This window comes from Dicentrarchus labrax, unplaced genomic scaffold, assembly GCF_905237075.1.
Source record: "Dicentrarchus labrax unplaced genomic scaffold, dlabrax2021, whole genome shotgun sequence".
NCBI lineage: Eukaryota > Metazoa > Chordata > Actinopteri > Moronidae > Dicentrarchus > Dicentrarchus labrax.
The window spans coordinates 1-15,012 of record NW_026136793.1 but is presented as its reverse complement, the minus strand read 5'-3'; the positions used below and the strand labels follow the sequence as shown (position 1 = coordinate 15,012).

Below are 15,012 nucleotides of genomic sequence, written 5' to 3'. Positions count from 1 at the left end.
GGTCTTATTGCTCCTGGATCATCAATCTGCTCCTGTTTGTGATCGGACTCACAAACAGGAGCAATAACAGAACAAACTGATAGACTGACTGTATTGATCCAACATGGTGTTTAAATGAGTGTGTTAGGATCATTAATACTATTGGTAATATAAGCTATAAGAATATGAACAACCTCCAGGGATAATCCTAAAGAACAGAACTGAGGACAGTCTGACTGTACAGTCTTCTACATTCATCATGATTTACACAAACATTGAAAATATGCTGCCTTTAATATGTTCTTCATGTTTTTATTGGAGTTTAAACAGACTAATGAAGTGAAGATGATAGAAATACAGATTAAAGACATGATGTTGGACTAATGATCAGATCAAAGGGAGGAAGGTTATCTTACCGTGCACGAGGATCACAAACACCACAAACATCTTCATCTTCCTGTAAAAACTACAACAACCACAAAGTCCTCATTAATCTGCTTCTCACTAAACGAACACTTGAAAAACACATTCAGTTCACAGCCAGTTGTCACTTTCCTCCTCCTGATAATCTGCCGACACTGTGAGGAGAAAACTTTAGTTTCACTTTAAACTGTTTCCAGAGAAGCAGCCGTTGGAATGGAAAGAAACCGGCTGAGCAGCTTTCACACAAACATTATTGGTTGATTGCCAATAACTCCCAAAACGACATATATGAGCGGTGGAGAGTAGAGCAGTGACAGACACACTGGACCTGAAGGACGTTAAACATTTGGGTTGTGAAACGCTCAGTTTTAGTCCAGTTGACAATAATGTGAACAGAGAAATGTTTGATGTTATTAATGTACAGTCAGGGTCTCCAACATTTACAAACTGCTAACTTACATATGTTGTGCAATAAGCATTCATTAGCATAATCACCTATATGGACAATATTCCAGCAGCTGCTTGGCCCTTTAAACTGGAAGTGGTTATATTTCAACTCTGAGTTTCATTATTTTAGAGTCCATTTTGAGGTTATGTGCTTAATACATTAGACCTGCATTTTAGAATAAACAGATCCACTTCTGGTTCATTTAGCTAATTATGCAAAACATATGCAAGTTAGCCTCCAGTATTGTGTAAAAGCTGGGGACCCTCACTGTTCATTTATAACATAAAACTGTGGCTTACAATAAAGCAAACACACTATTTGGTTGAGGCAACAAGAGCACTTGGTTATGTAATTTTTGGGGTAAAATCAGTAAGTTATGGGATGTAAATCAGAATCAGAAACACTTTATTGATGTGTAACACTGAGGAGGATCTATTGTCAGAAATATAATATCCATAGGTTTGTTTTCATTAGTGTTTAATCAGCTGAAAATAAGAATGGTTGTGTGTTCGTTACCTTAGAATGAGACGTTTTTATCGACCTACGCACTGGACCTTTAAAAGCTGAAATAAGTAAAGGGCTTCCCACCGGACACAGACAGCAGTCACTGGACTGAAAGGAGGCAGAGAAGGATCAGGTTCAGAGTTTGATAAAGCAGCTCTCTGGAATGAAGTCCGACTGCCACAGATCACTTCTGAGGAAACAGGAGGAGGTTCAGTTTCCTCATATTTGTTATAGCTGTTGGTTTGTGTCAACATGAAGCAGCCTCAGACAGACAGACTGACAGAACTACTTTATCAATCATTAAATAACTGAAGCGTTCAGCAAAACAAGCTTTTAATATTCACCTTCATTCATTTCAAAAACATTTTAATGTCAGTAACAGAAACACTTTTCATTAGTACAATAATGATATCAAACTATCTTCTTCATGATGTCACAATGTATTGAGATATGTTAATGCTTACATACATATAATGAAGCAGTCTCAGTATTTGCTCCAAGAGCTGCAAATACAGACAGTTCATCAGTTCCAACTCAGGCAGGACTCAATTGGCTCTTTCTCCACCTGACTTTAGCTTCTGCTGTGGCATATTGTCACTAACTGAGGATCATTATGAAATGAACATTAGCAAAAGAAGAATCCATACTGACCCACAGACTACAGGCTCAGACCACTACTTCATTATGCTTATTGACTGAAGTATTCCTTATTCCTGACTACATCCACATGAAAACTGAACTACGTCATGGCTTCTAAAAGAACAGTAGTGAATGAGGAGCATCATGGGGGATTTAGGAGTGGGTATAACCTGCACTACAGCACTGACAGGCCTCTTCCACCAACAGGGAACTGTTCGGAGCGTTGGACCAAAAATAAATCGGTTGGGAACCTGAACAGTTGGTTGAAAACAAGGTTGAAGCGTTGAATGTAGCTCTGATAGGACTGCAGGAGAGTGAGGCTGATATCAGTTAATGTGCAATAAGTTGATTAATTTTAAGTGTCTGAGTGGTGGTGGAGATTTCCATGCTTCATTTCCGTCAGACAGAATTCAAATGAGCTGAGTTTATTCAAATCATAAACAGTGGAGCAACACTTGTTTACAGCCAGAGGTGTTTCTACTCATTTACTTTGCTGAATAAGTTTGAGAAGAAATCAGATTACTGCTGGTCTGTGGTGAAGCCTCCTCATTAATACATCCACTGTCACTGTACAAACAATTAGTCATTAAAGTGTTTATGATTCATATCTGATAGGAGCTGATTTCAGCCTTCATCCACGAGGAGTCAAACAATAGTAATAATAACAATTACAGTTCCTTTTTTAGCCTTTAGGATCACATTTAAAGAAGTTAAAAAAACAGTAATATTCCTGCAGCTGGAGCACAAAAAATACTGTAAATAATATAATAATATGATATATTATTATATTTATTTATATTATATTATTATATATATATATAAATACAGTTTTTAACTGTATTTATGTAAAATCTTTATTTGGCTTTTAAATGTTAAATTGAAGATTGTGTCTGTGTCCAACTCTTCCTCACTATTTATTTTTATTTACTTCTATTAGACATTAATATCAGGGGCGGTCCTAGACCATTTGGTGCCCTAGGCGAGCTTTACTGATAGCGCCCCATCCCCACGAGAAAAGAACTCCAAAGAATTGCACATTTATTTAAACAATGATAATACAAACAATATAACAATATGTGCAAAAGAATAAAGGACCGCCCCTGATATTAATCTCTAATAAAAGTAAATAAAAATAAATAAAGAAATCATTTTAATTGAATGAATAATGTGTAGTATTTTATATATTTTTGTCTGTAATTTCTACCTCACCATACAGAATGTAAATGTCTTTGTATTAGCATAAACCAATATAAACAGATATAAACAGATATAAACAGATATAAACAGATATAAACAGATATATAGGTAGTGCAGTAACTACAGACTCATTTATCACATATATATTATATATAATACATATTATGTATTCCTGATTGTTTGTAACTGAAGAGTAATAAGAAAAAAACAATCCTTAAATATTATTTTTAGATGTTTAACCAATTAAATGTGTTTAAATTGTAACATTTATGGAAACTTGTTCTTAGAATAAGATTCTTGTTTTATAAATAAATGATTATCAATCAAATCTCGGTTATAAAATGTTAAAATTGCAGTTACAAGTTGAAGTTACATAAATGATGACGTAGCTACAGGGTGTGCATTGTAACAGTTTATGGTTGTATAATCTTTAAGTTAGAGCGACACTGAATTCTGTCACAAGATAAAACATTTATAAGTTTAGAGGGCAGAATAGATCCCAAATAAAACAATCCTGAGTCTTAATATTAGCACAATAACTGGGGATCAAATCAAAAACTTCAACTTAAGTTAGGTGTATTCTTTAGAAATAAGCAGTAGGTTGCACATTGTACACGCTGCTGGCAGATATTTCCTGTGATTTTACAGTATTTTGGCTCAGTGCAGGACACAAATATAAATAATTAAGGCATAAATTAAGAGATGATCCAGTCCAACAGAACCCGACACTGAAGAGGAGCATCATCTCCAGGCTTCACTAGGATCTCTGACTGGTCTGAAGACAAAACACAAAGTGGTTCATTGATTTCTAAGAAGACTTTTTATTGAGAGCAGACTGAATTCAATCAGAACTTTATTTATAAAGCACCTTTGTGCAGAACTGTAATACAAAAAGATTAAAATATATATTGGATTAAGGCAAACTGGTCCCAGTGGACTCAGTTACACATTGTAAGTTACTGTCACAGATTGTAATGTGGGAACTGAGGATACATCACCACTCGCCAACCTGACTCAGGAGGAGGAGACGAGAGAGACCAGCGTCTCCACAGCAGGCCACATTCACTCATTCACTCATTCACTCATTCACACATTCACTCATTCACTCATTCATACAGTGATTCAGCATCAGGAGCAGTTTGGGGTTCAGTATTTTGCTCAAGGACACTTCGACATGCAGCGGGAGGAGCCGGGGATCGAACCAGCAACCTTCTGATCAGTGGACGACCCGCTCTACCTCCTGAGACACAGCCAGATATATATGTATAGAAGCTGAATACACAAACATCAGAGAAACATTATAGAGCTACATGAGACCAATCAATCAATCAATCAATCAATCAATCAATCAATCACAGTATGGACTGCAGGTTCATTCAGACGATGAAGAGAGGAAACACTGAAAGCTGAACGTTGACATTCTCTTCCTTTGAGCCCCTTCAACAAGATCAATAATCAAAGATTGATCAACAGACCAATCAAACAGATTGATCAGCCATCAGAGGAGTTGGATCAATGGAGCTGCTTCTGTTCCTGGTTCTCCCTGCAGAGGAGACAGAGGACAGTCAGACACAGACAGACACAGAGACATCTGACCTCTGACCTGTATCTACAGTACTGACCTCTGACCTGTATCTACAGTACTGACCTCTGACCTGTATCTACAGCACTGACCTCTGACCTGTATCTACAGTACTGACCTCTGACCTGTATCTACAGCACTGACCTCTGACCTGTATCTACAGTACTGACCTCTGACTGTGAGCTGCACTGTTTTCCCTCTCCAGATGTCCTTGTTGTAGACTCTGCAGCAGTATGTTCCTGTGTCTCTCTCTTTGGGGGATTTCAGGGTCAGACTGAGGTCTCCAGTTTCCAGCAGGTCTTCATTCATCTCAGTTCGGTCTCTGTAATCCTGGTTCTGTTCTTCAGGCTGGTCAGAACCGTTCTGATACACATGGACCTTCCTGTTACTGTAGCTGTTACCTTTCACCCACTCCACTTCAGCATCCTCAGGCAGGTTAGCTGTGGTCTTGAAGGGCAGTTGGACAGACTCCGCCCCCTCCTCCACCTCCACCTGACAGACTGAGAGAACAACAAACCCCAACATCAGCTGTACAGACAGCAGCAGCAGTTTGTAATAACTTTATTGACTGATTACAAGCTAACGTTACAGAGAGCTAATGCTATGCTACGAGCTAACGTTACAGAGAGCTAATGCTATGCTACGAGCTACATTCTCCAGGTGTATTGATGAAAGCGCTACTAGCTTAATAACAATATAGCTATTAGCTTAATAACAATATAGCTGCTAGCTTAATAACAATATAGCTACTAGCTTAATAACAATATAGCTACCACGAACCAGAAACAATATACCTACAGCACTGACCTTTGACCTGTGTCTACAGCACTGACCTTTGACCTGTATCTACAGCACTGACCTTTGACCTGTATCCACAGCACTGTCCTTTGACCTGTATCTACAGCACTGACCTTCAACCTGTATCTACAGCACTGACCTTTGACCTCGAGCAGCACTTGTTTCTCCATCAGGATCTTTCTCTCCCTGCTGTAGACGGTGCAGGTGAAAGTGTTTCTGTCTCTGTATTTGGGGTATTTCAGGGTCAGACTGAGGTCTCCAGGTTCCAGCAGGTTTCTCTTCATCTCTGTTCGGTCTCTGTAATACTGGTTCTGTTCTTCAGGCTGATCAGAGCCGTTCTGATACACATGGACCTTCCTGTTGTCACTGTCCGTCCACTCCACTGTGACGTCCTCAGGCAGGTGAACTGTGGTTTTGCAGGGCAGCAGGACAGACTCCTCCTCTGAACCCACCTCCACCTGGTAGACTGAGAGGACAACAAACCACAACATCAGCTGCACTGCAGGAAATCTATTTCTAAGTCAGTCAGATAATTCAATTCAATTCAATTCAATTTTATTTGTATAGCGCCAATTCATAACAGAAGTTATCTCAGGACACTTTTCAAATAGAGCAGGTCTAGACCGAACTCTTTAACATTAATTACAGAGACCCAACAGTACCACCATGAGCAAGCACTTGGCGACAAGGGCAAGGAAAAAGGCAGAAACCTAGGACAGATCCTCCGGCTCTAGGTGGGTGGTCGTCTGTCTCGACCAGTTGGGGTGAGAGAGAGAGAGAGAGAGAGAGAGAGAGAGAGAGAGAGAGAGAGAGAGAGAGAGAGAGAGAGAGAGAGAGAGAGAGGCAGAGAGAGAGAGAGAGAGAGAGAGAGAGAGAGAGAGAGAGAGAGGCAGAGAGAGAGAGAGAGAGAGAGAGAGAGGCAGAGAGAGAGAGAGCGAGAGACAGACAGACAGACAGGTGCACAGCAACAACAGTATTGGCAATGGCAGTCAAGCAGGACCATGGCAGGAGGCTCCACCAGGATCCATGAGAACCTGCGAGACGAGAAAGCACAAGAACTCCGGGGAAGAAGTGGAGTTAGTAACATGCATTAATGGGACATGAATGAGTGCAGAAAGAGAGAGGAAGGGAGGAGCTCAGTGCACCATGGGAAATCCCCCGATAGTCTAGGCCTATAGCAGCATAACTAAGGGATGGTTCAGGACTCACCTGATCCAGCCCTAACTATAAGCTTTATCAAAGAGGAATGTCTTAAGCCTACTCTTGAATGTGGAGAGGGTGTCTGCCTCCCGAACCACAACTGGAAGCTGGTTCCACAGGAGAGGAGCTTGGTAACTGAAGGCTCTGGCTCCTGTTCTGCATCTGTCTGTGATAGGATGTGTCTAATTTTTCTAATATTACGTAAATGAAAGAAGGCGGTCCTAGAGGTCTGCTTTATGTGGGAGTTAAATGACAAATCCTGATCAAAGATAACTCCAAGATTCCTGACAGTGGTGCTAGAGGCCAAGTTAATGCCATCTAGAGTGACTATATCTTTAGACAATGAGTCTCTAAGGTTTTTGGGGCCAAGAACAAGAATTTCGTTTTTTTCTGAGTTTAACATCAGAAAATTGCAGGTCATCCAGGATTTTATGTCCGTAAGACATGTTTGTAATTTAGATAATTGATTCATTTCATTGGGTTTGATTGATAGATATAACGGCGTATCATCTGCATAACAGTGAAAGTTAATGGAGTGATTCCTAATAATGTTGCCTAAAGGGAGCATATATAAAGCAAATAGTATTGGTCCAAGTACAGAACCTTGTGGAACTCCATGACTAACTGTAGTATTTATTGAAGATTCATCGTTAACATGTACAAACTGCGAGCGATCTGATAAATATGACTTAAACCAGCTTAGTGCGGTTCCTTTAATGCCAATTTGATGCTCAAGTCTCTCTAAAAGAATATTATGGTGAATGGTGTCAAATGCAGCACTAAGATCTAATAATACAAGTACAGAGACAAGTCCATTGTCAGAAGCAGTCAGAAGGTCATTATTAACTTTAACCAGAGCTGTCTCTGTGCTATGATGAACTCTAAATCCTGACTGAAAATCCTCAAATAAACTATTGTTATGTAGAAAGTCACACAACTCTTTGGCGACTACTTTCTCCAGAATCTTAGAGAGGAACGGGAGGTTAGAAATCGGTCTATAGTTGGCTAAAACCCCTGGGTCAAGAGTGGACTTTTTAAGAAGGGGTTTAATTACAGCTACTTTAAAGGACTGTGGTACATATCCTGATAATAAAGAAAGATTAATCATATCCAGTAAAGAAGTGCCAATTAAGGGAACAACTTCTTTAAGCAGCCTAGTTGGGATCGGGTCTAATAGACAGGTTGATGGCTTCGATGAAGAAATGATTGAAGTTAACTGATGAAGATCGATAGCAGAAAAACAGTCTAAATATACATCTAAGTTTACATTGTCAGAAGTCCCTGAACTTCGAGAGCCACTGATAACTGTTGATGGCAGTTGGTGATTAATTTTTTCTCTAATAGTAATAATTTTATTATAGAAGAAGCTCATGAAGTCATTGCTACTTAAGTTTATGGGGATATGTGGCTCAATAGAGCTGTGACTCTCTGTCAGCCTGGCTACAGTGCTGAAGAGGAACCTAGGGTTATTCTTATTTTCTTCTATTAGTGCTGAGTAATAGGCTCCTCTGGCATTACGGAGGGCCTTTCTATAAATTTTAAGATTATCTTGCCAAATTGAGCGATATTCTGATAATTTGGAAGAGCGCCATTTCCTTTCAGATTTCCTAGCTATTTGTTTTAACTGGCGGGTTTGGTGGTTATACCACGGTGCTAGTCTCCTATGTTTTAATAATTTCCTTTTTATAGGAGCGATAGAGTCTAATGTTGATCGTAGTGAGCCTGTAGCACTATCAACAAGATTATCAATTTCAGAGGGACTAAAGTCGTTATAGGACTCTGTTAAATTCAGACATGGCATTGAATTAAACACTGAAGGAATCTCCACCTTAAATTTAGCTACAGCACTGTCAGATAGACATCTGCTGTAGGAAGTTTTGCCTAATGGCTTATAATCTAATAGGATGAATTCAAAAGTTATTAAATAATGGTCAGATAGGAAAGGATTATGTGGGAAGACTATTAAATGTTCAAATATCAAATCTCAGATAATCTGATATTTAGATTTAAAATCTAGTGGGACTTGTTTTGAGTGTGAACTGATGATCTAGTGCTCACTATGGAAGCTGTTTGACTGAATTTAAGTAAATGTCACTTGTCTTAATGAGCAGTTTGATCTTATTTGGAGTTATTTTTAGCTACAGGGACACATTAGCTACAGGAGCTCCAGTATGCTTTGACACTTTAAGATCTGAACTTTCAACACAAAAACATCTTATTTCAACTTTTAGTCTTTTGGCTTCTGTGATATTATATTTTACACTTTATCTTCAAACTAAATATTTCCTGAACCATTCAGTGTTTGGAAGTCAATAACAGTATTTTGAGATCAATTCTTTGATGTGTATGAAGCCAGTGCCAGTCTTTATTTATTATTAGTATCATTCTCTCACTGTTTGCATGTGTGTAGTTGTTTACATCCTGTAAAAGTGGGGAAATAACATGAAGCATCCTTCAACTCCAGTGAACGTCCCAGCTCTGTTAAATCATCCTAACAGATTGCTTAGAGGTTCCTTTAAGAAAATCACACATCAGTTCCTAAGGCAGAAAACTGCCACCTTCACAAAAACTGCTGTAAAAATCTTATAAATCAATATTTTTTTCTACTTTAAATGAGTCAATCTTTTAGAACTACTCCAGCTTGAAATATACATATCAAATAGGTATCATATTTTGGGTATTTTAACCCTTTAAAGGCCAATATGTTTACACAACTCTGCTGTTGTGGAAAGTCTCAGAGTTTGTTTGAGACCAGTTATTTTTCCATTTCTTTAAGTCCATTTTGCTGCTGCTTCATCAATTTCATCTTCAGATGAGTCAGGGCTAAACACCAGATCATCTGTCTCTACCTCTGAGGCCTCCTCCGTGGAGTAATCAGAGTACTCGGAGGAGGAGGAGGATGAGGAGCCATCTTCGCTCTCGGAGTCCATGATTATTTCAAGCGCCTCCTGTGTGCTGTAATGCCTCACCATCTCTAAAATGACTACTCCCTCACTACTGCTCATACTTATAACCATGGCTGCAGTGCACCTGCATCAAAAGACTGAACAACAGCCTGAACAACAGACTGAACAACAGACTGAACGAGAACCAAAACAAAGTCACATTTTGTTTTGGTTCTGGCCACTCATAGTTTTTATTATTGAATTAGTTTATAAACTCAGAGTTTGGCATTCTAAGAGAAAAGACTTGTGAAGTTGGACGAACACACACACACACACACACACACACACACACACACACACACACACACACACACACATAACAACTGAGGACCAAAATGCTTCTTGATTCTAGGAGATTATGGATTTTTGTTTGTGTCTTGTCTGTGGACTTCCTCTGTGATGGCTCTATCAGTTCAATACATTTGTGTTGGGAGTAGGTGTTGTTAAATAAATATTGGATGCTTTGAAAGTGGTTGCTTATTTATTTTTTTGTGAAAATGGAGGACACTTCCTTCCCTCTCTATGTAGTGGGTCAATTTTGCCAGATTATACTGATGCTGATGTGTTTTGTTTTCATAACATCATATGTGAGTGAGTGGTCTTGACAAGAGAACATAGCGGTGCGTTTGTAGTTCTATGAGCATTTGCACATCTGTACATCAAAATGCACTTGATGACAGTTAGTTATTGAAGTATTGAGTATATTTACTGTATATTACTGTAATTTATTCTGTATTTTGCCAGATTATGGTGATCCTGGGGTCGTGATGATGGGGCCCTTGAATATTGTTACCCAGGGTAAAGTGAAGTGCTAATCTGGCCCTGAGTAAGAGTGAGGCCATCCCACTTAACCATCTCACTTAACAAACACATTTGTGCACAACCCCTTTTAAGTGGACCCCCCAGGTATGAAATATCTAGGAATTAAAATACAGTCTCCAATTAGCAAAATTGTTGATATAAATGCACCAGAAATTCTTAAAACAGTCAGGGAAGATATTAAAAGGTGGACGGTTTTACCTCTTTCCCTCTGGGGAAGATCAGAAGTCATAAAAATGAACATATTACCAAGGTTGGCTTTTCTCATGTCTTCTATACTGCTTAAATCCCCCCCCCAAGCTGGTTTAAGGAAATAAATAACTTATTCTCTGGTTTTCTTTGGAAGGACAAAAAACCTAGGATTAATAATAAAAGATGAATCAACCCAAGAATTAAAGGAGGATTAGGACTTCCAGATATATACCAATATTATCTAGCATTTAACTCTAGATATCCCCTGCAGTGGGCCTATGCCAGCGTTAGAGAGATCGGCAGTTGGGAGTGGCTTGAGGACAACATTTTAAAAAGCTTATAACAAAGAACCTTAACAGTTTTATGGTATAATCCCAAAAATATTTCCAGAATTAATAATCCAGCCATACAGCTCTCATGTGATGTAGTCAAAATTCTCCACCATCATGTCCACTGTGGAATAATCCTTTGTTTACCGCAGAAGGTAAACCTCTTAAGAATAAAATATGGCAACAGCATAATATAAGTTAGTAGGGCCAAGTAATTAGTGATGGTAAAATGATCCCGTTTAATGACTTAAAATTACAATTTGGATTGACAGATACAGAATTTCTGTCATATCTACACATAAAATCTGTCATGAAACCTTTACTCTCCAAAGAGATAGGGAATAACAAAGATGTAGAAAACAAATGAAGTGGAATTGCTGTCAGGAAAGGTACAGTCTCAGCAATGTATAAATTATTATGTTCTGCTGCTCCTGACAGAAACTCCCAAACTAAATTACAATGGGAACGTGATATGAGTGTACTTATTTCCCCCCACAATGGGGTAGAGCACTTACAAGTTGTACAAAAGTGTCAAAGTGTGTCAGATTCAAATGATACAGATAAAGATATTACACAGAGTTTAAATTACACCTTGCAATCTGAATACATTTGATAACACATTATCCAAATCCTGCTGGCATGGCTGTGAGGTGGAGGGTACACTATTGCACTTACTGTGGTACTGCCCTCCTGTTTAGAGGTTTTGGTTGAATGTTATTGAAAGTTTGTCACGTGTCCTTAACATAGATATAAAACCCTGCCCGATAACCTGTATATTAGGTGGGAATATGGACACTGCAAAACCCCAAACTGTACAAAGTATTATTGTCCTGGCTTTTCAATCAGCTAAACGGATCATTTTAATGAACTGGAAACAACGTAGGCCAAACTGTTTTAGTATGGGGAACTGGAGCAAGGACTTCATGGAGGTTTTATCGATGGAACAGGCCGCCTCCACTCTGGTAGAGGATAATAGGCCAGATGAACTGTGGAGCTTTTTTAAATCTTGTCTGCAGGAAACATGAGGATCCCCATGCTGTGAAGAACTGATATACTACTGTACCGACCCCACCCCCCTTTACCCTTTTTGTTGGCTTGTTTGTGTTGTTCTGTTGTTGTTGGTTTTTCTGTTGCTGTGTATCTGTTGTTGTTGTTGTTGTTATCAAAATATTAATTTAAAAAAACATATCTGCAGGGAGTGATGAGGTTGGAGCCTGGACGCCAAACTCTAACTCTGCTACACTGCTGGAATAAACATTTCAAACGAGTCGTCTGACTGAATTATTATTATATGAATCATAAAGACACTGACCTTTGACCCAGAGCAACCCTAACAACAAACCACAACACCAGCTGTACAGACACCAGCAGTTCACTGCCCCATCCTTCTCTTATAATCCCAGACCTCTTCCTCAACATTCACACAACTACAAGAGTAAAGACGATTGGCATTATGGGTAATGTAGTAGTGACATACCTGACATGAAATAGTGCCGAAAATGCACCAAAAGACCCCCAACAATAAGACCGAGAACCAGGAGAACCAGGAGAGCTTTGGCCCAGGATGGAAATCGTTCTGTGGGAAAGAGAAACATAAAGAAAATAACTTCCTGACCTCTGACCTGTATCTACAGTACTGACCTCTGACCTGTATCTACAGTACTGACCTCTGACCTGTATCTACAGTGAGTTTTAGAGTTTGTTGCTGACCTTTGACCTGCAGCTGTACTTCTCTCACTCTCCGTTGTCCTCCTAATGCTCTGACAGTGCAGGTGTAGGTGCCGCTGTCAGAGAGGTGGAGTTTTGTCAGCTTGAGGCTGAGGTCTCCAGTTTCCAGAGCGTCAGCCATCATGGATGTTCGGCCGCTGTAAAGCTGGTTTTGGTCTTTAAGTTCATCACCTTCCTGCTGACGCTGGTGGACGGTTGGAGGATTGAGATCGTAGCGGCTCCACACCACTGTGGGGTCGTCCATGTCAAAAGTGTGAAACTCACAGGGCAGCAGGACAAACTCCTCCCCCTCATACAGCTCCACAGCTGAGGCATGCTGGGAAACTGTGAGGTCACACAGACAGAGAGGTTCAATCACAGCAGCCTTATTTCAGATCTTATTGCTTCTGGATCCTCAATCTGCTGTTTGTGATCGGACTCACAAACAGGATCAGAGCAATAACAGAACAAACTGATAGACTGACTGTATTGATCCAACATGGTGTTTAAATGAGTGTGTTAGGATCATTAATACTATTGGTAATATAAGCTATAAGAATGTGAGCAACCTCCAGAGATATAATCCTGAAGAACAGAACTGAAGACAGTCTGACTGTACAGTCTTCTACATTCATCATGATTTACACAAACATTGAAAATATGCTGCCTTTAATATGTTCTTCATGTTTTTATTGGAGTTTAAACAGACTAATGAAGTGAAGATGATAGAAATACAGATTAAAGACATGATGTTGGACTAATGATCAGATCAGAGGGAGGAAGGTTATCTTACCGTGCACGAGGATCACAAACACCACAAACATCTTCATCTTCTGTAAAAACTACAACAACCACAAAGTCCTCATTAATCTGCTTCTCACTAAACGAACACTGGAAAAACACATTCAGTTCACAGCCAGTTGTCACTTTCCTCCTCCTGATAATCTGCTGACACTGTGAGGAGAAAACTTTAGTTTCACTTTAAACTGTTTCCAGAGAAGCAGCTGTTGGAATGGAAAGAAACCGGCTGAGCAGCTTTCACACAAACATTATTGGTTGATTGCCAATAACTCCCAAAACGACATATATGAGCGGTGGAGAGTAGAGCAGTGACAGACACACTGGACCTGAAGGACGTTAAACATTTGGGTTGTGAAACGCTCAGTTTTAGTCCAGTTGACAATAATGTGAACAGAGAAATGTTTGATGTTATTAATGTACAGTCAGGGTCTCCAACATTTAGAAACTGATAACTTACATATGTTGTGCAATAGGCATTCATTAGCATAATCACCTATATGGACAATATTCCAGCAGCTGCTTGGCCCTTTAAACTGGAAGTGGTTATATTTCAACTCTGAGTTTCATTATTTTTGAGTCCATTTTGAGGTTATGTGCTTAATACATTAGACCTGCATTTTAGAATAAACAGATCCACTTCTGGTTCATTTAGCTAATTATGCAAAACATATGCAAGTTAGCCTCCAGTATTGTGTAAAAGCTGGGGACCCTCACTGTTCATTTATAACATAAAACTGTGGCTTACAATAAAGCAAACACACTATTTGGTTGAGGCAACAAGAGCACTTGGTTATGTTTCAGAAAAGATCCTTTTTGGGGTAAAATCAGTAAGTTATGGGATGTAAATCAGAAACACTTTATTGATGTGTAACACTGAGGAGGATCTATTGTCAGAAATATAATATCCATAGGTTTGTTTTCATTAGTGTTTAATCAGCTGAAAATAAGAATGGTTGTGTGTTCGTTACCTTAGAATGAGACGTTTTTATCGACCTACGCACTGGACCTTTAAAAGCTGAAATAAGTAAAGGGCTTCCCACCGGACACAGACAGCAGTCACTGGACTGAAAGGAGGCAGAGAAGGATCAGGTTCAGAGTTTGATAAAGCAGCTCTCTGGAATGAAGTCCGACTGCCACAGATCACTTCTGAGGAAACAGGAGGAGGTTCAGTTTCCTCATATTTGTTATAGCTGTTGGTTTGTGTCAGCATGAAGCAGCCTCAGACAGACAGACTGACAGAACTACTTTATCAATCATTAAATAACTGAAGCGTTCAGCAAAACAAGCTTTTAATATTCACCTTCATTCATTTCAAAAACATTTTAATGTCAGTAACAGAAACACTTTTCATTTGTACAATAATGATATCAAACTATCTTCTTCATGATGTCACAATGTATTGAGATATGTCAGTGTGTACATACATATAATGAAGCAGTCTCAGTATTT

General features: G+C 39.2%; 1 protein-coding gene across 13 annotated transcripts in view; it reads right to left on the bottom strand.

Annotated features, from left to right (window-relative positions):
• Positions 1–14,009, bottom strand: part of LOC127359860 (butyrophilin-like protein 2) — a 59,877-nt gene extending 45,868 nt beyond the window's left edge. For 2 of the 13 annotated variants that reach the window (XR_007882991.1, XR_007882992.1), the window contains exons 1-4: positions 13,556–13,956; positions 12,766–13,107; positions 12,533–12,631; positions 5,710–6,036 (exon numbers count right to left, since the gene is read on the bottom strand). Coding sequence is in view for 11 of the 13 variants with exons in the window: in XM_051394164.1 (XP_051250124.1) it covers positions 5,710–6,036; positions 12,533–12,631; positions 12,766–13,107; positions 13,556–13,592 (805 nt within the window). In the remaining 2 variants the exon portion in view is untranslated. Of the gene's footprint in view, positions 1–395; positions 858–5,709; positions 6,037–12,532; positions 12,632–12,765; positions 13,108–13,555 lie in introns of those variants that run through there. The other 11 variants (XM_051394155.1, XM_051394164.1, XM_051394154.1 and 8 more) reach the window with 11 other exon arrangements.
• Between the last annotated feature and the right edge of the window lie 1,003 nt (positions 14,010–15,012).